Here is a 27443-nt window from a genome sequence, read left to right on the forward strand (position 1 = left end):
CGATGAGCACGCACACAGAGCACAAAATCAATATGATTTCATATTTTTTCAGCTCAAAGTAAAGCACTGACTGAAAAATAATTTAAAAACACCAGAGTGTTAGATCTGATTTTATTTCATGTATAATGTTCTTTATGTTTAATTATTAAAGATCTATTTTGTAATTAGGCTGTCTTTATTATGTTTTAGCACATACAGCGTTGTTATTGATGGGTTGTTTTTTAAGGGAACTAGGAATTTGCTGATTGTTGCATTGTAAGTGTAGTTAACTGCTGGCATAGTTCACAGAAAGGTGTCTTACTACCACTGAAATCTCCACCCTGTCACTCAGAAACATGAAGAAAGAAACTTTTACCTAATTCACTTTTAATGGTTTGAGCTACAGCTCCACCAAGGCTCTGTTTAGTCTGGACTATCCTAAAAACGCCCCTTATGAAATAGGAGGGCCGGGGCACAGGGGCTCTCAGACAGTATATTTACTCACTACACCCTCTTGTGTTACAAACTGGTATTACATGCAAATACACCCAACCTCTAGTACTTCAGTCAATCGCATTTCAACACATTACAAAAATGTTTTGGACCTCAAATAGCGACGATTGTTTTTACACATCTTGTTGGTAGCTTTTAGTCTGTAGAGCTACAGGTTCACATGTTTGAAGCATGTGGATGTGGGGTACTTTTACTGCACCGCTTTAATGCCATGGATTTAATCTCTGCTAATAGTAGTGCTAACTCGGGCCACCTCACTTGCCGCTCATGTGACACGCTCCCATTTCTCCATCAAGAGTCTCCCAGTGGAGGTTAGAGAGCCGGAGGCTGCAGGTCCCAACCTTAAACCAAGTCTTCACAGTTAAAGATAAAGGTTTACCAGGACTTCTTTTTGTCCCCACGTGTCAGTGTGATAACAGACAAATGTCCCCATAGCATCAGTAATGCAAGTACACACACTTTTCTGATGGGAATAGTGAGTTTTAATCCAGACTAATCTGGATTTGAGAGGCTGCAGGATTGTTTTCACTCAGTTCACACCGAGTCTCTCACACACACATAAGATGCTGTGTGTGTGTGTGTGTGTGTGTGTGCGCCTCAACCAAATTTTCAAAGATAAGTCTTCCATTTTATTGTTTACACTGAACTTTGACCTGATTTGTCATAAATCTCCTGCAGATTACAACATGAAGGCTGATGACAGTTTATGTGATGTGTGTGTGCGTCTTCTTACACACACACACACACACACACACACACACACACTCTCAGGGAACAAGCTGACACACATTTACAGATAAAACAGGTTGGAGGAAAAACCTACTTTGCATTGTGGGAGAATTTGGGTTGAACTCGAAAGAGGAGGGAATCAGATGTCAGTGCTTCCATCCAGCTGCAGCTCAGAGGTTTAATAAAACATGAATCCATGCTTTATTTTTTATTAAACCTCTGATCCTCTGAACATGAGTTCACCTCTGGTCAGGAAAAGAGCAGGTGGAGTAAATCCTCCTGTTGGGGTCCTTAAACCACACAGAAGAAAGGACGAGCCTCGGAGCTCTCAGTGGTTGGTCTTGTTGTTCCACGAGAGGCGCTAATCATTTATTCCAGTATGAATAGATATTAATGGAGGCTCTGAGGAGATGTAGCCCAAAAATGTATTTTCATCATCGATAGAAGAGAACAATTGCAGTTAAAGCCCTGAGTCTCATAGACCTCACATTACCACCTTACGGCATTTTGATTTGAAGCATGATAGCATCAGCTTCAACCCCCAGCAGCTACTTCCTATACACACATGCTGGTTTAACTGTGCTGCTGATGTATGGTTAAATTAGCTTTCCATGTTTAAAAAGAAAAGATTATTGATATTACATCTCTGAAAACTGAAACAAAAAGGTTTGAATAATTATTTCAGTAGTTTGACCCCGGCTCGCCCATATTGGCTAAGAAGGTGAACACAGGACTGCTGGCGTTTCTTTTGAGGAAGTGCTTTTAACACTAAATATTTGCAATTGGGTTTTGTTTTGTTTTAATTTAAGTCATGCTTCCATTTTCATATTCATCTCCAACAAAACGGGAATTTTTTTTAATGATGTTTTATCCACAAATTGAGAAAAGGTTATAATAGCAAACAGCAAGTGTCATCAACTAGACGTTCACCCAAAGAAAGGACCCAAATGCACACCAAACAAATAACAAATAACAGAATACAAAGCGGGCAAAGCCTTAAGTAAATAATAACCACGGAGGGTCGGTGACTGGGACAGAGAGGGAGTGGCCTAGTAAATCAGGTTGCAGGAGCGGGCACAGAAAAGGCATCAGAGGAACAGGAGGGATTCTGTAACAGACGGAGAGGCAGGAACTTCACAATCATGAGCAGGTGAATGATTCTCCTTACTTTACAGGTCCAAGTTGGTAAACACTGAGAAAGGGAGGTCCGTGGAAGTTTCCTTGAGAGTCCTGAGGTTAAACGAGAAGGTCAGAGGGCAAAGAGATGGAGAATATCCAGGTGAGATTGAACCAGGGAATGCAACACCTCCCAACACAGGGAAAACAGAGTTACACAAGGAAGAAGCAACTAGCATGAGTCTCAGAGGGTCAGTCTAGTTCTAGTTACCACAGTAGTGAGCTTAACAAACTGGTGAGGAAAGGCAGGTTGCACAGGTTTAAGTAGCTCTCCCGCTGATTGCTTGCAGATGGAATACAGGTGAGGCGCTGGCCCCACCCAAAAGGGGAGGACCCACAGCCACAGATGGAAAACTCCCACGGACCATGACAGGAAGTGAGGGGACTTAATCCAACTGAACCACTCTGAACTTGAACCTGCTGTAAAAGGCTTTTATCAGTAACTTTTCTGACATCAGAAACCTGACTGGATCAAAGTCTTAAGACTTTATAATGTCCATCAGAATCGGATTTAAAAAAATAAAGATATTTAAAAGTCCTGCTGAAACACTGCTTTGTCAGTGTTTTAAAGATTTAAGGTCTGATATGATGAGAACTGTTTGGTGTGGATTTATTTTTTACTGCTCTAATCTGTGACAACTCCTGACTGATATTAAATTAGCAGATATTTGTGTGGAGTTTGGTTCATATCTGTGATCAGAATGACGATCAATCTTCTTTTATTCTTCAGCATCTTGTTTTCTTTTTCCTTTTCACCACCGTTTAAACGTCTTCATCATCTTCCTCCTCTCTGTCCTGTCATTTTTAAAGTGAGCCATCGTCACCTCGATGTCCTCATCCTCGCCTTCGCTCCATGTACAGTAACGCTGACTCACCCTGAGGATTTACTGGATCAATATGAGATCACTCATGATGTCAGCAGGTGTCTCGCATTACTTTGGTTACCTCTCAGTGTTGAGCGCTGGACGTCCGCAGAGATCAGAGAACCTCGCTGGGACTCGCAGTGGAAATTAAATAAAAATGCAGTAACTAAAAGATAATTGTGGATGCTTCTGCGTGTTTATATTTGATCCTTTTTCCATTTTTGATTTCTTCATGTTCTCACCTTTCTGTCTGCATCTTTTCTGGGGGAATATCGAGGCGTTCCCAGAAATAAGCTCTGGGTCTGTCGAGGGATCGCCTTCTGGCTGGATTGCAAAAAATCCTCAGTTGGCTCCTTCTGATGTAGAGCAGTGGCTCCTCACAAATCTCTGTGGCTTTTTTAATACTAACAATTTCTTATTTACTTATTGCGTTACAATCCTATAATTGTTGCTGGTATTATGAAGGCGATAATGATAATATTAATTCATTTATTCCGTTTTATCATGAACACATTTGCTACATGTGATCAATCATAATTTTAGAACTTATCAAACTTTTCTGTTTTGTTTGTTGTCTGTTTCCTGTTTGTTGTTTGATTCGTTATCATCATTGTTTGTTTGTTTGGTTATTTTTTTTATACTAAATAAAAATAAATACAAACAAAGCCCCCAAATTGTTTTGTTTTATGGAGAAAATGAAGCAATATGTTGTTACATTGTTGTTCACTAAAACTAAAAACTAAAACCTTTTAATTTTAGTGTATTTCATTTATATTTATAGGCACTGATTGAATTTCCATGAAATGTCCCAATAAAAAAGAGATGAAGTGCGATGTAAGCTATAAAGCACTGACATCATGCTTAGATACTCTCTGTTTAACAGTAAACTCTTTGCTTCTGATGTGTTACTGAAGACATTTTGACTTGTGAAGTTTCAAACTTCCTGTTTAAACTTTCAGCTGGTTCGTGCCTCAGATCAGACAGCACCACGGAGACACCACAGAAGAAGAAGAAGCGAAGTAGAGAGAGATAACAAGGGGAGCGCAGACTCTCAGTCATTAGGTGAATCTGGAGCATTACGTCATGTCAGAAGACACCCACCCTCCCCTTCCTCCTCATCATCATCGTTCACCCTCCTCCTCCTCCAGCGCTTCTGTGCAGCATCCGAGCTCCCTGATTGGTCCCTCGTCCAGTGGCCTATAAATCCCATTGGCTGATGGGAAGTCAGCTGCCGCGGACCTGACAGAGGACAGGAGGGAGAGAGGGAGGGATCCTTCAGATAAAAGCGCCAGCAGCAGCAGGACTCGGCCCGCCCTCATCTGGATCACCAAACCATCAGCGGACCGGAGAACCGCCCGCTTCTACCGGACTCATTCCGCCCGGGCTCTGTGAGGCTCTGCCCGGCTCTGTGAGGCTCTGCCCCGGGCTGTGTCTGCAGCTGCGGCTGGGAGCAGGAGAAGCAGCAGGCGGAGGAGCAAGGTGAGAACATGGGCGTCTGTCCTCACTGGAGCACGGAGCTCTGCGGGGACACCACAGTGAGACGGAGGGACGAATCATGAATCAAACCCGGGGTTTAATCCCGGGTACTCACCTCAAAGTTTATCATTTCTTTATTTTCACAAAGAAAAAGAGTCGCTGCTGCGAAACACGAGCTTTGTTCCTAAATGAGCCGAAATGCAGCTCGATGCTGATGACACTGAGTGATAAAGAGAGGAAAGACGAACGGGACTGTAATCAGTCTCCGTGTTTACTGCACTGTGCAGGAAAAGTCAACTTCAGTCTTCAGGCATTGTTAATTTTTAACTTTAAGAGTTTTAGATATAAAACATGAAATCAAAACTACTTACAAAAAAATCGGATCTCACGTGGTGTCTTTTTAAAGTTTATACAGGTGTGTTATTCTTGTTGTCTCTTGATTGTGCTACACAATCATTTTATGAAGTTTGGGCTTCGAAGCAAAAGTCCAGTTTATTCAGGGATCATGGGAACTGTAGTCTTTGCTATAAAATGAGTAGAAAGAGTGTTTTTGAAGAAACCCTGTCCCTGGCTATCCAAAGACTGTATATAAAAGATGGAAATTGTCAGGCCTTCTCATTTAAAAAATGTTCCAGCAGTACAAACATGGTTGAGAGGCCTGGTTCAGTGATTTTATTTAGCCGCAGTTTCGTCTTTCAGCCCGTGAGGTTGACGCTCGGTCTGCAGTGCCTCCACATTTTTATCAACATTATTATTCCAGATGTTCTTGCAGATGTATTAATAAACTGTGTTTGCTGTTTTGATCCGTCTTCACTTTTTATGGGCTGATTGACAAAGTTTTAAGACTTGGTGTCATGGTCCCTGGTATTGTTGTTGTGTTTGTTTTTACAGTTGTTCTTTTTCCTGCTTTTTATCATCTTCCACACCTTTTATTAGTATCACCTGTTTGTTTCCACCTGTGTCTCACCTGTATGTGTAGCTTGCTATTCCTCTTTCCTCCGGTTCCTTTTTATTAGATTTGAGTTTTGTTTGTTGGATTTTGTGTTTCTTGGGGTTCTTTTGACTCCGCCCCCAGTGTTTTATTGGCGTTCAGGCTCGTGGGTTCAGTTTCAGGGTAGCAGTTTGAGTGTGGGCCAGGTGTGCAGTTTTTGTGGTGCTGCTTTAAGACTTTAGTCATTCTTTTGTTTTAATTAGGTTTGTATAATTTATTGTGTTGTGGGTAAGGTTGTTGCACCACTTAAAGTAAAAATATTTACTGGGTTTATAATGTAGATTTTATGTCATCAACAGTAATTTTGAGTCTCACTCCATCTCCTTGCATGTGTATTTTCAGTCTAATTAATTCCCTAAAGATGAAACAAAACACTAATTTTTTCGAGCTATTTAAGTTTATTATAGATATCTCGTGTAAATGTTTTACCCGTCAGTGGCAACTCTTCTTTTCTTTAGTCAGACTGGCGTTTCCGTGTCGGGCCAGCAGCAACTACTTTCTGGCTTTTTGTGCAGCTTTTAATCAAAATCCATCTATATAGTCGTCATCATCCGTCTAAAACGAAGCTCCCTCGTCTCATCTTCCTCGGGAGACGTGAACCTCTGGCATCTTGATGCAGATTCAGACAGAAAGGAGGATGACTTGACTTATTGTTGCATAATAGATTTTTCTGAATGAAAGTAGGTCAGAGAGTTTCTGCACTTCAGTCGACTTGGTTTCACATCCACAAGGTTTCCACAGCAACACCGACTCAGCTTTATGTAATCACCTCTTACCTCTTCGACTCTCAGTTAACCCTCAGGTTTATTTTCCACAGAACGACTGCAGCAACACGCTCGCAGTGATTCAGACAGGTTAATCCGTCCCTTTGTGGTTGTTTTGTGTCTCTTTGTGGTTGTAGAGCAGATGAATTTAACCGAGAGACACTGAAAAGTCCCTGCAGCAGTGCAGAAGAATTAATCAAAATGCGTATTCAGTTACAGTTATGACTTCCTGTGATTATGAAAACTAGATAATTGTGTTAAAGCAATTACTCTGATGCATCCCTTTTCACAAAGTGCTCCTGCTGTGTCCCGTGTTATAAATCAGCTGCGCCTCCTTCCTCCTTTCCTCGGTTAGTGAAGCATCACCGTCTTGGAGTTTGGGATGAGACATTGTGAGCAAGGGGGTGGGTCTGACTCTGAGACCAGCTCACACACTCGTTATGTAACAATTTCTGAGTGAAACACCATCAGCTAATATTCATACTCTAAATCACAGGTGTCGAACTCCAGGCCTCGAGGGCCGGTGTCCTGCAGGTTTTAGATGTGTCCTTGATCCAGCACAGCTGATTTAAATGGCTAAATGACCTCCTCAACATGTTTTGAAGTTCTCCTGAGGCCTGGTAATGAACTAATCATTTGATTCAGGTGTGTTGATTCAGGGTGAGATCTAAAACCTGCAGGACACCGGCCCTCGAGGCCTGGAGTTCAACACCCCTGCTCTAAATAATCCTGCTTTCTTAATCTGGAGAATGACCAAAATTTTAAAACGTGAGTTTTCAATTCAATTTCAGTTTCAATTATAAACTGAACTTTATAATTTAATCAGAACAACCTGACTGATCCGTGAGGTCACTGGTTGAAGGAGCCGAGTGTCCATAAACTTTGATGCAACCAGATATGCTGCCTCCTACTGGCTGTTAAAAAGAATGCAGGTTTAAGGCACTTCAAAATTAGGTTGACTATTATGACAAATCTATGGCTTTGAGGACTTCCTAAGAGCTCAAACTCAGGCCTTAACAGGCCGTGGCAGGTTTACTTCAGCTCAAGCCACGATGACCAACAGAGAGACAAAATGGCAAATTTTGGTAATAGTTTATTGTTATAGTAGTTAAATGTAAAAGTAGACAAGTAGTATTCAATGATATCCACTCTAGAGCTCAAATGACAGCTGATTAGCCCATTATTTGATTTTTTTTTTTTTGGAGGATTAGTACATTTACAAGCTTTATTTAAGCAATTCAATTAAAATTTATTCATATTATTTTCTTTAGTCCAAAATCACAATGCCAGTCATCTTGCTGCATTATAAGAGTTAGCATCTGGCAACAGTGGGAAAGAAAAAAATCTTTCTAACAGGAAGAAACCCCTGCAAGATCCACAGTGAAGGGGGGGCATCAGTCTGCTGTGGCTAGGGATTGAGGGGAAGAGGACTAAAAGGTTTTTACTTTTTAAATCTGTTTTAAATCTCACATTAACCCTTACTTAACCAGTCAAGTCATTAACAGTGCATTCCTGAATGGGTTGGAGTTCTTTATAAAATTCATTACAACAATCATGCAGAGATGAGTGGGCCAACATTCCTCCACAGCACTGTGAAAGAATTATTGCCAGTTATCTTCAATGCTTAATCATCAGTTGTTGCTGCTAAGCGTGACCCAACCAGTTATTAGGTTTAGGGGGCAATCACTTTTTCACACAGGTAATAAAAGCAGTGATGCACAGTCAGCAATGAAGCATTGTAACCTTAATTTCTGTGAAATGCTCTTCAGGCTGATTTTAAGCTTTGGGTTCATACTTAAACACGACAAGAAAGATCTCGTGTGTCGTCATTAGGATAGGAAGTTATATCAGCGTGCAGGAATGTTGCACAACATTTTTATTGTTAAATGGTAGCTGTAGTGTAATATATCTCAGGACATGTTACAAAGCAATGTAAGAGGTACTGCAACAAAGTAGTTAATTTATGGAGTAATTAAGTAAGGTAATGTATTATTTACTACTTTTTTGAGTTCAACCCCAACAGCATTTAGCACATTTGTAAAAAGTGAGAAACTTTACACAAAATGAGGACATTTTCTTATAAAAGTTAATAGATGTTCACAAAATAATAACATCTGTGAAAAGTGAGGACATTTTTTTTAAATTGGACATTTGTTGGAACATTAGAACAAGAGTCAGACCTTTTAAATCCTATCTGAGTGTTTAAACATTTGTCTAGCTAAAATCAGGCAGAGGGTCCCAGATTGGCATTATGTTTGTGATGGTCCTTACAAAGGCAGACATACAAACGTGTGCGTGTGTGTGTGTCACAGTTAATTAACCAGCATCTCCTGCTTTCCTCCAATCACAGCCTGTAGAGAAGGACAGTAAATGAGGCACTCACAGCCGCTTAAATAATTAATATCATCTCATCAATATTCCATCTGCTCAACAGCAAAGGGGTGGGGGGGTGTTCAGATGTTGGAGCAGAGAGACGAACCTCCTCTGGTCTGTCACTAACCAGAAGGAGGAGGTTCAGACATTTGAACGATCTGTCAGACAAATGCTGACATGTTCTTACCGTGCTGTGTTCAGGTTTGATGCGTTCATCGCAAATTCATCAACAAACCTTTAAACTTAATGAGCGATATTTAATAATATGCTAACGAACTAGTGGCAAATCTGCCCCACCCCCCTGTGCACCTTTTGTCCCAGTAGCTATGCTGTCTGACTCACTGCACATTATATCCTCACAAAAAGCTTATTAAAAGGCAGAAAGCCACAGACAATCATTACTGTTTGGAGTGTATTATTATGAACCAGCAGCGGACTGAAAACACAACTGACTTCCAAAGTCAGCATTTATTTGGGGTTTTATGAGAATTACTGCAAAAACAACCTGAAAGCTTAGTACAGACATGAACTAACCACAGATGCTAGACTGCCCAGCTGTTATTAGAGAATCCTTTCCTTTTACTGATAATACTATTGCACATTTATTGGCTGATATTCAGCCCAGGGCACATAGAGTGGCACAAAACTAAGCTAAATTGCTAAATTAATTGTTTACACCAGCTTTTAGACTATGAAATACATTATCAAGAAAGAACATGGTATCAATAACATGACCAAAGAGAAATAAAATGGCATTTTCTTCTGTTTTTCTCACAGGAAAGCTCATATTATCCATAAAATAATAGTGTCCTGCTAATTCATACTTATTGGTTAATCAAGAATGTTGAAAATGTTGGCACAATAACTTCAATTTATTCACAGAAGCACAATTAAATCAGTCCACAGCATGAAGGAAGTTACCAGAAATAAATGTTTACTCTTCCCAAAATGTGTATTTTTGGTCTACAGCTCTATAGGACCCAAAGTTCTTTGATATAGTGAACTAACCAGAGCCCCTTGTAGTATTTCCCATGATGTTCAACCTGATTTTCTGTGTTCATTCATCTCTCTGATGATTTATTTATTTATTTTTTTTTAAATGATGTGCATGCAGCCTCAGGGGAGGACAGCAGGTAGAGGATTATTTTGTGTCCAACCTACCAGCCGTGCGTCATATCAGCCTGCCACAGAAACACACGCACTGTTTGAAGCCACTGTTTTAAAGACTCGAGTTTTTCCTTTTTGTCCTGTTTGTTTGTTTTTAAGCAGGCGCGACCACATTGGGAAAGGAGCGAAGAACTGGGGAGTATGAGCTGAACTTGAAAATAAGATGACTTCTTAGAATGATTTCAGTACAACTGAATGATGGGCTGTATGTGAAAATTGAAGTAGCTTCCAGGTATGAAAACTGAGGCCTACATGGAAGTGTGATAATCGTGCGTTTTTTTCCTAAAAGCTAGCAGGCAGCTGAAAAGGCGTTCAGTATTATAGGACTCGATGGGAGAAAAAATTTGAATTTTTAACTTTGTTTTATTTTAATGCCATTTTAACATCTTATTTTTAATTCAGTTTTGTTTTTGCTTTTTGAAAATGTTTTGTTTTAATTAGTTTCAGTATTAATTTTAGTCTTTTAATTATTATAGTATGGATGGCATATATAAGATGGAAGATTTAGGAAAATCAGGACAGCAATTACAGTAAAAACACAACTTCCCGATAGCCGTTGACTCACAGTCTTGCAGTCTCAATAAACATGTCCATCATGGCCTCATCAGGCAAGTTGGAATACATTTTTTTTACCAAACTAAGAAATGCTACAACTAAGGACATTTTCTCTGTATTTTTATTTTAGTGCAGTTTTCCAAGTTTACAAAATCATTCCAGTTGAGCAAATAAATAAATAACTAGAGAATTGAAGGTTTCATATATGATAAATACAAACATTAGTCTATGTTACACACATAAAGTGCATGTGATTGTATTCAGTGTGGATTTGGGACACAGTGAAAACCAACTGGACCAATCAGGGGGCGGCACTGAGGTCAATCCCTCCCCTTTGTCCTGCTATGTCACTTCCTGGCTGGTTGCCATGGCACCAGAGGCAAGGTGTCCCCATTTCCTATCCCGCTGTGTGTGTGTGTGTGTGTGTGTGTGTGTGTGTGCGCAACAACAACATCAACAGCAGCACGGCTGTCTGGTTACATTAACAGAGGCTGTGTGTGTGTGTGTGTGTGTGTGTGTGTGTGTGTGTGTGTGTGTGTGTGTGTGTGTGTGTTCTTGTATAACTCATGTTGTGGGGACTCAACTTCTTCACATTGAGGACATTTTAATTTGAAGACCTGATTTTAGTTTCATTTTAAATTAGACCGATATATTGATGGCTCTTTTATCCTATTCTGTTCATGTCAGTGCAATGTCAGAGCAGCTACTTTGCATAAAAACACGCAAAAACAACCTCAGTGGTTTCTTTGCAAACAAATGTATAAAATATAATAGAGAAAAATAATGAAGACCAGAGCTGAAACTTGTGCAATAAAATTATAGAGTAAAACAAAGAGTACTTTAAAGTTGTGGCCCCAGTGAATGAGCGTGAGAGAGTTTAATGTCCTCAGAAGTGTTGGAAACAGGAGCGAGTGTGTGTTTTGGGATTGGCTGGTCGGCTGCAGATACACTTTGATTTGATCCTATGTGTCACCAGGCCGCTGCCCCCTCCTCTCCTCTGCGTTGTCAGATTAATTGCTGCTGTGTGTTGATGGATGCTGCAACATGAGTTTGACACAGTTCCTGCTAATGAAATATTTATGTTTGTTTGCGAATGTGTGTCACAAGCTGTAAACAAAACACTGGCTTAGCCAACATGATGCCGCCGACTGGTTTATTCAAGCATCAGTTTTAGCTGATGCTTGAATAAACCACGTTCCTATTTTTTAGGAACGTGGTAGGGTAGAGAGTTATCATCATATAAGTTATCATCTGCCACTAGTAAGTTTGGTTTACTAGTGACAAATGTACCTGTGCATAAACTGTACAGATACATTTTAATAAATGCAACTACAAATCACTCAAAGAGACTGAGATTACCCATAATGCACCACTGAACGACACAGGAAATCATTCCTGTACAACTCCTCCATCTAAAGCACAGTACACACTGTAATAGCTTTACACCCTTTATATTTACACATCCTCTACAGAGAAAATAAAGTTTTGCAGTTTGATAAGAGGGGCACCTCAGTTTCAACCATATATTTTTAATTTATTTATAATTTATATATTTCTGAGCTGTTTTGTTGTATTTTGTAACTTTGTAATATATTGTATTGTTTAATTTAGGCTAGTCAGTTAATGTTCTTACTGTCTCTGTGACCACGTGCTTTCCTCAGGCATTAATAAAGGATTCTGATTTTCAAGTGGCCACTAAAGGAACTGCAGCGTTGTCACTTTAAAGTTTAGTTTTTCATGCTTGGTCTGTGACAGTTCCACATTTCTGCTGTTACAACATAATCAATCCAGGTGTTTCCACTTACTCAACTTCTTTAGAGACATTTAATTAAATGCTAAGCTAGGCTAACTAATGACTAACTGTATCTGCTAGCAGCAACTTAAACAGAGTAAATTCTTTTTAAAAAAATATTCTATCCTTTACTTTTTCAGTATTTGTGTAGATGAAACTCCGACCAGCCTTCTGGAGGCACGTGTCATCACTATTTATCCTGCGCCACAGCCCAGTGCATCATGGGATCTGAAGTTCTCTCCGTTCTCCTCCTCTCCCTGGTTATAGCATCAGCGTGTGCTGAAATGAGCGGGACCAGCCAAGGTAAAGATTAGCATAAAGGATGCAAATGAACATTTAATGATCCGCAGATGTTGTTTAAAGAGAGCCCTGGTGCATGTGTGTGTTTCCTCCAGGTGGCGCTGTGCTGTGCCCTCTGCAGTGTGTATGTGAGACGCGACCGTGGTACACCCCACAGTCTGTGCATCACCAGGCCAGGACAGTCGACTGCAATGAACTCCATCTGCAGAGAGTACCAGCCAACATCTCTGCTGATACGCAGGTAACAGCCCTGCATGGATGAACCTCCATGCAGGGCCTAAAAATAAGATTTTACAATACATTTCTTATTATGTATTATGTCTCTAGCTTGCTTTCAATTTAAAAGCCTGCTCATACAACAGTGTCGTAAAAATGGAACAAAATGTAACAAAAAACAACTTTTAGGCTTAAGTGTGAAGCAGATTGGTTTACTTATTGCTGAGAAATATTAATAACACACTCAGATTCCTTCTTGAGTCATGGGCTAAACAATGTGAGAAGTGGCTGTCAGTCACGGGATGCAAACCCAAAGCAAACGTTGCTCTATCCTTTTTTGGCTCTATTCGGGACCATCATTTACCCAAAATAAAGCATGAGACTTTGAGCAAGTCAGACCATAAACTCATCAGGAACATTTTTACAGTGGTAACAGAGCAGGGGAGCAATAGGCTCATTTCCCAGACTTCTATCAATTTTTCAATGGCAACCAGAGGAACCCCACCCCCCACCCTCCTTGCTGGCTGTTAGCAGGTTTAATGCATTCATGCACTTGATTCACTTTTCTGGCCTACATACCTTTCAAACCCATCACTATATATAGTGTATGGTTGTGCTCTTTTGACCCTCAGGGGTGTCTGCAGGCACACAAGGATCAGACAACACCGAACTACTTGCAAAGATGACAGAGATTTATTGTGAAATTTGATTGTTACATCTGCTCTAGTTCATGAACCCAAAGAACAAGGTAGCGTCTTTCTCAGTTCATGCCTGCAGAGAGCATCGCTTTGGGATTGAATCAAAAGGAGAGTATTTTCTGGATGTTCTTGACTAATGAGACCCTGCAAACATTAACATAAACTGGGGTTCTGACTCTGACCTGACTCTAATGAGCCAGTTGAAAGACTGACCAGTCATTATGTTGTTAATATATTCTGAATGTGATTTTTCATCATTCCTTTCAGGTGCTGCTGCTGCAGAGTAACAACATCTCCTCTATAACTACTGAACTGCAGAGTCTGACCAACCTGACAGAGCTCGACCTGTCTCAGAACCACTTCACACAGGTATGCGCTTCTCGATTCTCAATATTTAGATGAGATGAGATAGCCTTTATTTGTCAGTTGCAGGTCTTTTGCCCACAACCGAGATGACAGACCTTGCCGACCGTACATACAATACACAAACATCACATTGGAGAGACAGGTCAGGCTAGGTAGCGAGGAAAAAAAAAACATCGAAATGTGTAACACAAAAGGATAATACAGGAATGCACAGATATCAACACACCATAGCACAATAAACACAGACAAGAAACATGGGAAAGAGTTCCAGTGTGTACATCTGATCTGGGACCGCTACAATCTTTGGACTGCGCTATCCACAGTCTTGTTGAACAGCAGGATACAGATGTCAGTAACAGCTGGATGAAAGCTACTTTCAGCTGCTACATATTCACACGGGGTTCGGCGCAGTGGGTAGCTCTGCATGTTTGATTTGAGATCAAATCTTTACACCAGATGACGGATTTTGCTTACAACTTGTAACTGAAGTGAAAAAAATGTGGTTTACATTTATCTCCATCCTGGTCCAACTTGATAATCCGCTCTAAGTCAGCTTCATACCAAAATAATTTCTCTTCTTGTCTGTTCAGGTGGGCTCCATGGGCCTGTCCTCTCTTGGCCGCCTGGTGACTCTGTACCTGGAGGAGAACCACATTGAGGAGCTGGAGGACTTCTGTCTGAGGAACCTCTCCAGTCTGGAAGAGCTCTACATCAACCATAACCACATCTCTTCCATCGGACCCAAAGCCTTTGCCGGCCTCACCAACTTGCTGCGGTAATCGCCACCACCACTTCTTCTATCAAACCTCATTTTGACTGTTAACGTATCCCAGAATCTTGCAGATGACCATCAGAACTGCATATGAGATTAATAGAACCTTAAAAAGACCACCAGAGCCAGCTAAAGCCAGTACACCTTTCTCAGTGAGGACTCAGGAGGTAGAACGTGGGGGTTTCTCTGAGAACAGAATCATAGCAGACAAAATCTGAAGGCTGGATCTAGGAGTCATCCATCTCTGATGTTGACTGTCGAAGATCTGGGCCCAGCAAATGTGAAGTTGGTCGTTGTTCATGTCAAATTCACTATACCGGTAGAAGCAAGATAAATAAGATTAAAAGCAATTTAAAAAAACACCAAAGACCAATATAATCAGATCTTGAAACTTCCTAAAGGTTCACTAGGTCACTCTCACGGACTACATCCACCCCAAAACTTTCAAAAACCTGTCATGTTGCTACCATTCAGCTTCATCTGAATTAGTTCTCTATTCTCTGATGTTTCTCCTAGGCTCCACCTGAACTCCAACCATCTGGTGGCTATCGACAGTCGCTGGTTCGAGTCTCTGCCATCCCTGGAGATTCTGATGATTGGGGAAAACCCTATCCTGGGTCTTGAGGAGAAGAACTTCTTGCCTCTGTCTCGCCTCCACAGCCTGGTCCTGGCAGGAATGGGACTGGCCTCTGTTCCCTCTGCTGCTTTCTTGGGCCTTGACTACCTGGAGAGCCTCTCTTTCTACGACAACCGGCTCAGGTTCGTCAGCACAGGACCCCTAGTTTACTTTCTCTTAGCCTGTTAGACCTAGCTATAATCCTGTTATTAAGTAGATTTTCCTGTCTTAAATGCATGAAGTGCAAGAATAGTAGCAATGTGGTGACCAGGGAGCATCGAAAATGGCAACTTGTAGTTGTTGACAGATGAAATAGCCATTATCAAAGGAAAATGGTGATGTGATTGATACGAGTGGTAGTGAAGGATACTGTTGATGTAACAGGGTGGGGGGAAAGTTGTTTTAAAGGGTTCTCAGCAGTCAGAGCCTTGAATGTCCACTAGTAACACACTTTTAGCTTCAAGGCGATGTACAATGATTAAATAACGTCCTGCAGGAACAAGGTCTCAGTTCCATAACCTTCTGCCACTGGAGCCATGGCTGAATTTCATTCTCATGGCAGGTCTGTTCCTCGCGATGCTCTGAGCGTGCTCCCAAACCTGAAGTTCCTAGACCTGAACAGGAACCCGATTAGCCGAGTCCAGCAGGGAGATTTCCAGAACCTTGAGCACCTGGAGGAACTCAGGTTGGCTGGAAAACACAAAGTAGAGATCACGTTGTTCCAAGCTGTTGGAGTTTTCTGGCTTTGTTTTTCACCTTAGGATGCTGCCACCTGTGCATCATGTGCAGTTTGTGCCAGTTGCACGTTGTAGTAAATGCTGTGTTGTGTTTGGCTTCAGTCTGAACAACATGGAGGACCTGCTGATGGTGGAGCGAGCAGCTTTTCAAAACCTTCCAGAACTTGCCAAATTGGAGCTCTGCAACAACCCACGCCTCTCTTACATGGACCCACAGGCCTTCAGGTGAGTGTCTAACGGTCTCTGAGCCACCCCACACTGATGTTATGTTTTATTTTTACATATGTTATGTTTTTCATGAGTAAAAGGGATTTTTTTTTTTAGATTTTGTACATTTGTAACTCCTTCAGCTGTTGTCTCCTCATCTTCTTCTTCACATTCTCCTAGTTCTTCATCTCTTCTTTCTTTTCTATCTGTCCATATTCTTCGTTTCTTTTTCCTCATTCAATGTCTTTTGTTTTCGGTCTTCTGCCCTCAGTAACCTGCCCTCCCTCCGGACTCTCCTCCTCCATAATAACCAGCTCAGCCTCCTCTCTGGAGACCTCCTCTCCTCCCTCCATTCTCTTGAGGAGGTTTCTCTTCACTCGAACCCTCTTCGGTGCGACTGCCTCTCCTCCTGGGGGCCTCACCTTGGCAACCAATCACACCTCAAGCTGCTGGATTCCTCCATCACCATCTGCTCCTCCCCGCCTCACCTGATCGGTCAGGAGCTGCAGGAGGTGGTGGCGGTTGGATGGGGCGGAGGAGGTACCAACAGCTGCCTGCCTCACATAACTCCTCACTCCTTCCCCCCGGCCATAAATGTCAGCGCAGGGCAGCCAATTACGCTGGAGTGCTGGGCAGACGCTGACCCCGCCCCTCAGTTCTATTGGGTGACGCCAAATGGTGACAAGGTGGGCAGAAACTTTTGTGTGTGTCCAAGTCCCAGAGAGAAACACAAAGCTTTGAGCATTTTCACTTCATTGATTTCAGTTAATCAGTTATCACAACAGACAGTGATTATTACACGTTACTTCCTCTTCATGCTGGACGTGGTGAATAAACTCCCCAGCGTGTCGTTCCCTCTGCATCTCCACTGTTCTGTCTGTTCCACTGTATAATTAGCGATTAGCGTAATAGCAGGATAACAGCGCTACATTAATCAAGTGCAACATTAAATTGTACTAAATGACTCACTCCAGCAGACACAGCTTCAGTGTGAGAGCATGAGACAACCTGGAAATGGGTTTAAATCACCACAGCGACTCAATCTCCTGACATGTACATTTACAGCTTTGACATCTGTGCCCTGATGGATCGTGGGAGTCACTTACTGTCATCGTCCTGGGTCATTTGACCCGTTTTGAGTTTTCTTGTATGTTGATGTCATTTTTGTATTATGGTTTATTTTGTTAGTCTTGAGTTTATTCTTTATTGCCTAGGTTGTCCTGTTTAGCTCCCTGGTTATTAGGTTCCCCTGAGTCTTTGTCCTCTGTGTGTCTGGGTTTGTGTGTCCTTGTGTCTTGTTTCCCTTGTCTTCCATTTCACGTTCCCCCCTCTATCCTGTTTATCCCACGTTTCCCCAGCCTGTCATGTCCCTCTTGTGCTCTCCTCATTCTCTAGGCTACTTGTTCCCCTCTCGCTCTCTGCGTTTTGCCCCCTTGACTGTTCCCGTGTTCCTCTACTTGTGTTTCATCCTGTCTCCCCGGTCCGTCATGTGTTTCATGTCCTATTGTCACAGTCTACGTCTGCTGTTGTGTGTACGTGTACCCCAGCTAAAATCTTTTCTTAACCCAAAACAAGTATCTTCACATGACATGAAGCAATAATTTTGAGCAATGGCATCTGAAATAGAATTAAAGGTTTATTTATCCAAACAATTTATCATTAAGAAAAAAAAGCCCTGGCATAAACTGAACGTACATTTAATAAAAACTGAATGTGCCCATTCCTTAACTACCTGATGTATACCATATTTAACCTAAAAAAACTAATTAGTAAAATAAATTCATGCAATGAGTGAGAACTAAAAAAGTGCATGATCCTGTAAAGAGACACCAAAGAGTGACATTATGAATCTGCTCAGGTGAGCTCAGAGGCGGTGGCTTCACCAATCATATCAGAGGAGGGGCGTGGCCTGAGCAGGAGGAAGAAGAAGCATCGGATGTCAGATCCTGGTGCGCTGGTGATCGAACACGCAGAGCCATCAGACGCAGGTCAGTCTGAGCTGCAGGCTCAAATCCAGTTCAGTTTAAAGTGGATTTTTAATTTGGACCTTCAGTTGCATAAAAGCTGCTCTTCTCTTACAGGTGTGTACACCTGTGTGGCTTGGAACATCGAAGGAGCAGACACCAAGAGTGTCTCGGTGTTCGTAGACTCTCAGGGATATGCCGGCTCTTGGTCTGGTGGGGGGAATGACCCCAGCAGAGAAAGGACCTGGTTGGGGAACTCATCCAGTGGTGCAGGGTCTCTGGTGGTGCTCGCTAAGGTACGTTTTGTACTTCATGTGCTATACGAACAGGTTTAGGTGTTATTAGAAATATGCTGTGAGCTCTTAATCTTTTTCTAGTTCTTGCACTAATTCATCTATATCTTCTGCATCTTCTCCTTCTTATTATTCTTGCCTTTTTCAAGTTCTTCATCTTCTTCTCTTTTGTTCGTCTTCTAGCGTGTGATTTTTATCCATATTTTCATGAAGTTCTTCTTCCTCTTCTTCATGTTTGCCATCGAGTAGTTACTCCTCTTTGGTTTCTTGTTATTCTTGTTCTTTTATTATAAGTTCTTCTTCTAGCTATTTGTTCTTGAAGTTGTTCTTCTAGTTCCTTTAATTATTTGTCTAGTTTTACATCAAACTTACTTCTTATTTTTTTTCTACTTCTGCCAGTTTGTTACGTTATTCTTCTTCAGGTCTTCTTCTGGTCCTTTCTTCTTCTATAATTTATTCTTTTTCTAGTTCTTCAGCTTCTACTTCATCTAGTTTTTCTTCTTTACTTCTTCTGGTTATATTTTATTCTTCTAGTGCCTCCTTCTATTTTTCTGCTATTAAACTATCTAATGCTCCAGACAGTTTGTCCTCCATGAATCTGGTGATTCACTGTTTCTTGTTTCATGTGCAGGTGGTTCACGCCCAGTCTGTGGTGTTGGAGTGGAAGTTATATCCCAGCGGAGGAGCTTCAGCTGTGGGTTCAAACCATCATGACATCCCCGTCCCTCTTCCCCGGTGGACCAGTGCAACCGTGCACATTGACAACCCTCAGATCAGCTACACAGCCAAGGTGAACATATCACCCAATGACATTACTGCTGGAAGTCGTGAAGCCATCACAGGAGTTTGCATTTACAGATTATTTTGACTCAGCTTTAACTAAGTTTGACGCGTGGTGTGGGAAACACGAAAAATATAAACTTGATATCAATCGCTCAACCTGTTCGGGCTCTGTCACCAACACCCTATCTTATCACACTTGGTTTACACCCAGCAGGAGGCACTCGATGGGCTAATTACATTTTCCTCTCTGCCTCCCCCTCCCTCTCCAGGTTCCAGTCGACGTGCAGGAGTACAACCTGACCCATCTCCTTCCTGCCACTGAGTACCACGTCTGCCTCACTGTCTCCTCCTCTCCTCCTCACCCCACCTCTCCTTCTTCCTCTCCTAGAACCTCCCCTACCCCTATTTCTCCTTCCTCCTCCTCCTCCCTCCCCTCTGGTCCCGTCCACACCTCCTGTCTGAACATCACCACTAAAGAGGCGGGTTTCTCAGTGGAGCTGGTGGCATCGCGGCGCAGCAGCGTGGCACTGGCGGCCGTCATGGGCTCCATGTTCGCTTTGTCAATCATGGCGCTGCTGGTGGTGTACATGGGCCGGCGCATGCAGCAGCACAAGTCCTGCGGCCACTCACTGAAGAAGTACATGCAGCACGCCACATCCATCCCTCTGAATGAGCTTTACCCGCCGCTCATCACGCTGTGGGAGAGCGAGACCGAGAAGGACAAAGACGACAAGGAGGAGGAAGACAGGGAGGGGGGAGCGAGGGGTGAGGAGGCAGGGGGGAGTCAGATCGACACCACAAAGACGTACATGTGGTAGCTGAAGGAGGGTGGAGGGGGAGGTTTGACAGACACTCGGGGGGCAAGAGGACCACAGAAGTGAAGCTGTATGGATGAAAAGGGTCATGTGACTCAGCGAGGAGCCTGACAGTCAAAGAGATGACGGCGAGGTCAGGTGTGTGAACTGATTAAAGCAGCAGGACACCCATCTCAGCTTTCTTAAGGGACTTTTTTTCATGCTTCAGTCCATCTATTCCAAACCAGCTCACTCCCGCTAATCACCTCCCATCATCAGCCGTCAATCTGATCGATTTCCTTTCTTCCAGGTCACCACTTGCATTCCAGGTAGACTCAGCTGTATAGGTGCCTTTAAAGTCAGTTCATTTATGCAGTTTAAATTGAGTTTTTCTCAAATCATCAAGCGACAAAACCCAAGTTATGAAAAACTGCAGTTCCTCTAGTGGCCACTTGAGGCCGGCTCCACCGGTGAGTCCGTCCCCATAGACTCCCATGTTAAAATGTCTACTTTTAGAGCAGAAATAAACATGTTTACTGCCTGCCACAAAAAACAGTTTTGACCTGTATGGATAGTTTCCCCCTTCAATAGAACCATACAGAGGTTCTTTTTTAAAAACTCCTTCATCTGGATGATTTTAAGCCCTTAAAATTAGGGTCATGACTGCTTTGACAAGTGTCCTAATACAGAAGCTGGAGCCACTTGGTGTCTATTAATCTAAACACTTTCAAAACCAAAGGAAAAAAATGTGGAGTCCAATTTTAATCACAAATTTATTTTATGTGGGATAAAAAAAAATTCCGTCTGCATTTTTTCTCTCAAATCTGCTTTTTAAATAATGATAAAAGTCATCCAGTGACGTTGACATGTGTAATGACCACTAGAACCAGTCAGGAGCCCAGCAACAGTTAACTGCAGTGGTTCAGCCCAGAGGTAATTAAATAAAGAGTTAACTTTTCGATTAAAGGAATGATCTGAATACCAGAACTAAAATAATATGAAATACTATCGAGTGCACTTCAGGCAGGCTGAATGTTTAAAGTTTTATATTTTATTGAGTTTGACGAATCTTAGTATTACGCTGTTTTTAATATCAGCCAGGACTCGGAGAGAGCGGGGAGAAAAAACTCCTTTAAACAGGATCTGACAGGATTAGGGACACACACTTCGACTGGCTGTGCGTGCTGGGATCTGTGCGAGGATAAAAGTGGACGTCTGGTTTGTGTTTCGTGGGCTGAAGCATGAAAAGAGGATGAAAGTTTCAGTTTTGGGGGGGTTTTCTTTTCTCAAAGCATCCTTCTTCTTCTGTCAAACCGGAGCAGCTGAACAGTCTGTGGGACAGATTTAACACAGACACATTAACAGGAAGTCGCTGGATTTGTTTCTCCTCAGATCGGCTTCTCAAACGGTGTGTCGGGGTCCTGTTGTTGGGCCGGCAGCTGGTTTAAACTGGGCATTTCTTCTGAGGAGAGCCCAGTGAGTCCGGATAGTTTCACCTCTGCCCCCTCCCTTCTTTTTCTCCCTGTCTCGTCTCTGTCAAGCACACTGACAGTAGCTCTACTGTTAAAAAAAACGGATTATTGTAATTTAGTTCATCTGATGAACACAAATGCAGCACTAACACTCAGCACAGTGTGCAAGATCTCACTTTAAATATCTTCAGAGACGGTTAAAGGTCCCGTATTCAGGTTCACACGTCAGCCTGACGAAAACGAGCTCACAGGCGTTTTAGAGTCTGGTGCTGAACTTCACACAAACCTCTTTCACAGCAATGAAACAGATTTAGGGTTTTGTTAAAATTATCTCATTTGTAGCTTTCCGAGTGTGACAGCGATGCTCAGAAGTTCATCAGGGAGAAGAAAACACTTTCAGAGACGCACTGATATATCCGTCTGTTATCGGCTCAGTTGACTGATGCTGGCAGATGAGATTTCTCAAAGACTTAAAAAAAGATTTAACACAACAACAGACTAAAAACCTGTTGAGTCAGCTTATTTTAAACATTTCCTCAGAACTTCCCAACAGCAGCGTCCATGAAAGCTGTCAGAGCGTCAGTCACTGAACTCAGACACCTCACACCCTGTTTCATGTTCTGTTTTGGTTTCATGCTAAAAAAGGTACAGGACATAACTCTGTTGATGCTGGCTGGGTCTGCTGGTGTTGTGACCTCAGCGGGTGGCGATCTATCAGTGTTTGAATTAACAGCGGGTAATTAATGAACAGATTCTCTCGAATTCACTCCAAAAACACCTGAAAAGTCATAAATTTTAAAAAACTTATTGAATAAACTAAATGAATAAAACCAAAAACAGGACTGCAGGTCACAGCCAGAGATAAAGATGATAGGAAAACAACATTTGGAAGGTAAATACGCCAGCAAACCGAGTGCTGTGAACAACCTGCAATAGGTTTTCATACTAGAAATGACCCGACCTTAGATGACCTCTGAGCAGGTGAGAAATGGTTTGATTTGGGGCGGCTGGGGCTCAGGAGGTAGAGCGGGTCAGCTGCTAACTGGAAGGCTGGAGGTCCTTGAAGTATCCTTGGGCACAACAGTCGCCCTCAATACATCCATTAGAGTGTGAGTGTGTAACTGTTAGGTTATAGGCCTCTGGTGTGATTGAGGATAGTAGTAAGAAAGCACCATGAGCAATCAAATAGAGTATAAAATTCCAATAACCGGCTTTCTGCCTCCTTTTAATTGAGTTCAGAGGCTTGTTTAAATGAATAAAACGAGGAAGTCAAGAGCAGGTTCACCTCCACACTCAACCAAAACTCTAAGATTACTCTAACGAAAGTAATCTACTTTAGTTACAGTATCTAATCTTGTTTCAGTGCATCAGCTTGTCTGCTATTTCTGTATTCAATGTTCAGCTAAAGGCACTCCCACTGAGTGTGGAGGTTTTAGAAGAGCGGATCCTGAACCTGTGAGAGGAATTGTAACAGCAAAGATGGTGGAAGAAGTTTAAGTTATCTACTTTTCTAAAACCTTGTTTCCGTGTAAAGTCAGCAAACCTTTAAGTGTTATTCATCAGATTTTACTGGTGATTCTTTACATGCAGCTTTTATGCCATGGTGACCATTAAAGATTGCGTTTCTTTAGATAATACTTCAGGAAAACTGCCCCAAAAGATGCCCGAGGTGTTTCTGGGTGGATGCTGAGTGGCAACATACTGCGTCTCAAACAGCTTCTTACATACTGAAGCATAGTGCGATCTTGTCTGATATTGTTTATATAAATATAAACAATATTTATGTTTTCCAGCTGTACTTTTAGAACTTGATGTCCATCCTCTTTCAGGTCAGCTTCAAACCAAACACAAGACTCCACTTCCTGTCTGAATACAGGACCTTTAATCCTCCTGAAACCCGTCGCCGGACACACTTGTCTTCATCAGCAGCATGAATGCATAACCTTTATATATTTGACTGCATCGGGAGCAGCGCTCTGCGCACGAACACTAACGGTGACCGTGTTCTTCTGCTGTTTGTTCGCTAATGCAGAGCTGTAATCTCTTTTCTATCATGTGATGTCCTCTGGGTTTGTGGGTGACGCCGCACCGGGAGGTGGGTACTGCTGCATGCCTTTGCACTCGTGTTTAGGACTGTTTGTATAAAACCATGTCTGTGTGACAGCCTGCAAACTGCTGGAGGAGCGAGGATCCAGCGTTACGCTCCGACTCTGACCACAAACACTCTGCTTTCACCAAAAGTGACTGAAATGCAGACTTTGTGCTTAAATTCAAGAGCTTTCAGAACAAAATTACATTCATACAGTAATTTGACAAAGTAGCAATTTTTAATATAAGAATTCTTTTTCATATTTGAAAAATTAGGAAGTCTAGGAATAATGCTGTGTTTCCTTCCTTTGTTCCGTTCGTGAAACCTTTGAATTAAAGCTGAAAGTTTGCTCTTCAGTCACGTCTCGATTGTGTGATTTTAAATCCACTGTGGTGACGTCCAGAAACAGGAGAGGCAGATCTTGGGATTTTCTTCTCATAACTACAAGAGAGATTGTTTTGGGTTTTTTTTTAAGTCTCTGATCTCATAACTGTGAAGCAATAATGTAAAACTATACAGAGGTAATTATGAGATCTTTTAATTCTAATATACAGAGCTTAAAATTTAGTTTCATTCATCTAGTTTGAGTAGCCGGACAAATAAATCAGGGGGCAGAAAATTGATCAATCGTTTTGATCGGCCAGTTTTGTTTTTTTTTTTAATTTCATTTTTTCCCAACCTCGACGTTTCTTGTTAGAGTCAAAGTAGGATTAATATTTTTTAAGCGGTAACGAGAATTACAGAATTTCTTCAATCTGTCTCCAAGTTTGGTTTTCTTTGGTGAATGCAGAGTTTGCCTTCACTCAGACGTGAACACGATGGCTGTTTGTGCCATAAAAAAATGAATTTCTTTCCTGATTTAATAAATCCATAATCCCAAATAAACTTTGTAATATCTGATAACTGATGGACCAAGACCAGACCTCAAAATTCAAGAAAGTTGAGCTGCTGTGATGGCCGTCATGTCAGTGGATCACAGTTTGATTGGTTTGCTTTCAGACAGAGCTGATTCCCTGATGTTCCCGATCTTTAAGATGACTTATGATGCTCAGATTTTGGGGTTTGATCTTCTCGAATACTCGAACAAATGTGATTTAAATTTGTAAACTTTTATTGAGAGGCAAAAAATAAATTCTCTCACTTTTACACCTGAAACAGCAGTGGGACAGGTTCACCTCGTGTGTTGATCCTCCTACAGATCCTCAGTTTGCAGGTTTTGTTGTTCAGACTTTCAGCCAAATATTCCCTCAGCTGTCTGTCAACCAAAACACTTCAGGAACAAACACCCAAAGGATGCTCTGGGCATTTCAAAGAGTATGAACTGTATATACAAACATCACATGCTGTTTTAAAGGTGTCTCTCTGGTTCTGCACTGTGATGATGTTCTGCTTTAAACTGAAGCCAGACTGAGATAAACTCTAAACTAAAATCTAAGATTTTAACCACAAACTCAACATTTCTGCACATTCCTGGTTTCAGATTTGTCTCCAACATGCAAAGTGATCGCTGAACATTTTTCTCTTTGACTTTCAAGCTTTTTTTCTTGGAAACTGCAAAATGCAAACCTTACTCAGTGAACCTCACTCTGAGTCTCTCAGACACAAATGTAATTTACTGCTGTTTTTTAACAATCTTTAAAACAGACGATTTAATCACCAAAATACCAACCGAAGCAAAAACAGCAGCCCAACACTGTGCACCACCGCCAAGGCTAAACATGCCCTCCTTTATCCATGATTTGAACCTCTGGACCCAGTAGGACATCTGGCTCTGGCTCTGGTTACTTTGTGAAATTTCCTTGAGAGCATCAAGCTGTTACCTCCCAAATTCTCCTTTGATGGATGATGTGAAATGTGCAGTTTTGTCCATTGTCCCAGTGGTAAAGAACACCAAAAATTCCTGGCTCCGGATCTGGATCAACTCCAAAAGTTATCCAAAAGCTGAACTGTCAGTAAAGTTTAAATGCAGATCCATTGATTGGTTTTTTAAGCAATCCAACAAACAAACAGACAAACCAGGGCAACTGTGTAACCTCCTTGATGTTTGAAACAGCAGAAACAAGAAGCAGCTCACAATAACCTTCTGTTCATATTTACAAAACCAAAATGTTTGTTTGTTTGTTTGTTTTGATTTTTGCATGCAGCTCAGGTCGCTCACCGCGAAGAAACAGGAGCTTGCTCCATTTGACGTCCCTGTTATGTTTTCCCATCAGAAGTAGGAATGTCAAGGATGTGTGTTTTCTTCACGAGCTAATCTCAGCTTCCTGACAAATGTTTTTCTATTTCTGTCAAACAACTCCTGCACTTTACTCTGTGATGGATTGGTCACCTGTCCAGGTGTACCCCACCTTCTGACCAGTGACAGCTGGGAAGGGCTCAACCCCCCTGTGACCCTGGATTAGATACATGGTTAAGTAAATGGATGGAGTGATGGATTTGATGGGTCTTTCTACTTTTTTGTCTAAGCCCAGTTTAATGAAAATGAAATACACCTCGTGGCTGTTGCAGTTATTTTTTTAAATTCAGATGGTTAGTTATCTCCTAGTTTAACATCTCCTTGTCTCTGAATTCTTTCCTTTGTTAAACATGCGCATAAAATAAAGCCCAATAACTGTGGACATGTGGCTCCTGCTGGCTTTTGAAAATCAAAGAATCCGAATATGTTTTGGTTTTGTAAACGTGAACAGAAATCTGAACCTTCACACCTGATAGAGTTGTTGGGGGCGCCCTCTGGTGTCCATCACAGCAAACAACAAGCAGAACCAGCGACTCGTCACACAGCTGTTCTCATTAACCTCCACACTTATATCCAGGGTATTTTGTATAAAGTGCATCACTCTATATTTCAAGAATTGCTTATATTATTATTGTTATTGTTATTATTATTATTTACTCAACACTGAGCACCAACTGTAACTAAAGATATGTGTGTGAGAGTGTGTGTGGGAGGGGAAATTATATAAATACACTTTGTCACCTCACAGCCTGCTGCCTCTTTATTGTTTATACACTTCATGATGACATTTAAGCATCTGTTTGATGAATGATCCTGGTTATGATACATACATAAACAGGAAGTGGTGTTAATTCTGCACAATTAAACAACTGAAGAAGAAGGATTCAAAGACCTCACATGTATTGTCATAGATTTTACATAGATTTTAAACATTTCCATTTGTCAAGTGTAAAATATTGATTTATAATATTTATAATATAAGTATGAATATATATATATGTGTGTGTGTGTGTGTGTGTGTGTGTGTGTGTGTGTGTGTGTGTGTGTGTGTGTGTGTATATATAAATCTTCACACACAGAATGGAACACAAATGTCCTCACACACTGTCCATACTAAAACTTTTTGTACATTTTCAGCACCAGGCCCCGACATGGTTCACACCTACTGGCTGAAGAAGCTGACTGCACTCCACGAGCGTCTGGCAGCACAAATGAACCAGCTGCTAGTTGACAAGAGACACCCAGAATGGCTAACCGAAGGCCGGACAGTCCTGATCCTCAATAACCCCCAGAAGGGACCGGTCTCCTCCAACTACTGACCAATAACCTGCCTCAGCACCACGTGGAAGCTCCTGTCAGGCATCATAGCGGCTAAGATGAACAGGCACATGGGTCAATACATTAGCGGGGCACAGAAAGGGATGGGCAAGAATACCAGAGGCGCAAAACACCAGCTACTGGTAGACCGAACAATCAGCCGAGACCGCAAGACCAGACTGACCAACCTGTGCACTGCCTGGAT

The 27443-nt window shown here is 41.8% G+C and overlaps 1 protein-coding gene across 3 annotated transcripts; it reads left to right on the forward strand.

Moving 5' to 3' along the window:
* The first annotated feature begins 4505 nt into the window (after window positions 1-4505).
* LOC146364982 (leucine-rich repeat neuronal protein 1) lies at window positions 4506-26666 on the forward strand. Of its 3 annotated transcripts, none has more exons than XM_084917154.1 (14): window positions 4506-4739; window positions 10131-10263; window positions 12519-12681; window positions 12774-12919; window positions 13860-13961; window positions 14549-14733; window positions 15247-15489; window positions 15909-16031; window positions 16186-16308; window positions 16562-16976; window positions 18149-18278; window positions 18372-18550; window positions 19179-19337; window positions 19600-26666. In XM_084917154.1, the coding sequence occupies exons 3-14, from the start codon at window positions 12600-12602 to the stop codon at window positions 20146-20148; spliced, it is 2436 nt and encodes an 811-aa protein (XP_084773280.1). In that variant the 5' UTR covers window positions 4506-4739; window positions 10131-10263; window positions 12519-12599; the 3' UTR covers window positions 20149-26666. The 3 variants fall into 3 exon arrangements, with proteins under 3 accessions (XP_084773280.1, XP_084773279.1, XP_084773278.1); XM_084917153.1 differs by having other exon boundaries at window positions 10134-10263; XM_084917152.1 differs by lacking the exon at window positions 10131-10263.
* Window positions 26667-27443: the final 777 nt, after the last annotated feature.

The sequence above is a fragment of the Perissodus microlepis genome, chromosome 20, assembly GCF_051167445.1.
Source record: "Perissodus microlepis isolate ML-2025 ecotype Zambia chromosome 20, ASM5116744v1, whole genome shotgun sequence".
NCBI classification, from domain to species: domain Eukaryota; kingdom Metazoa; phylum Chordata; class Actinopteri; order Cichliformes; family Cichlidae; genus Perissodus; species Perissodus microlepis.

What these genes read in the sequence shown, in the direction of transcription:
- LOC146364982 (XM_084917154.1), top strand. Translation starts at nt 12,600, where the DNA reads ATGGGATCTGAAGTTCTCTCCGTTCTCCTCCTCTCCCTGGTTATAGCA. An exon ending in TTCTACGACAACCGGCTCAG is followed by an intron (nt 15,490 to 15,908) that starts GTTCGTCAGCAC and finishes TTCTCATGGCAG; the next exon opens with GTCTGTTCCTCGCGATGCTC. An exon ending in AGATCAGCTACACAGCCAAG is followed by an intron (nt 19,338 to 19,599) that starts GTGAACATATCA and finishes CTCCCTCTCCAG; the next exon opens with GTTCCAGTCGACGTGCAGGA.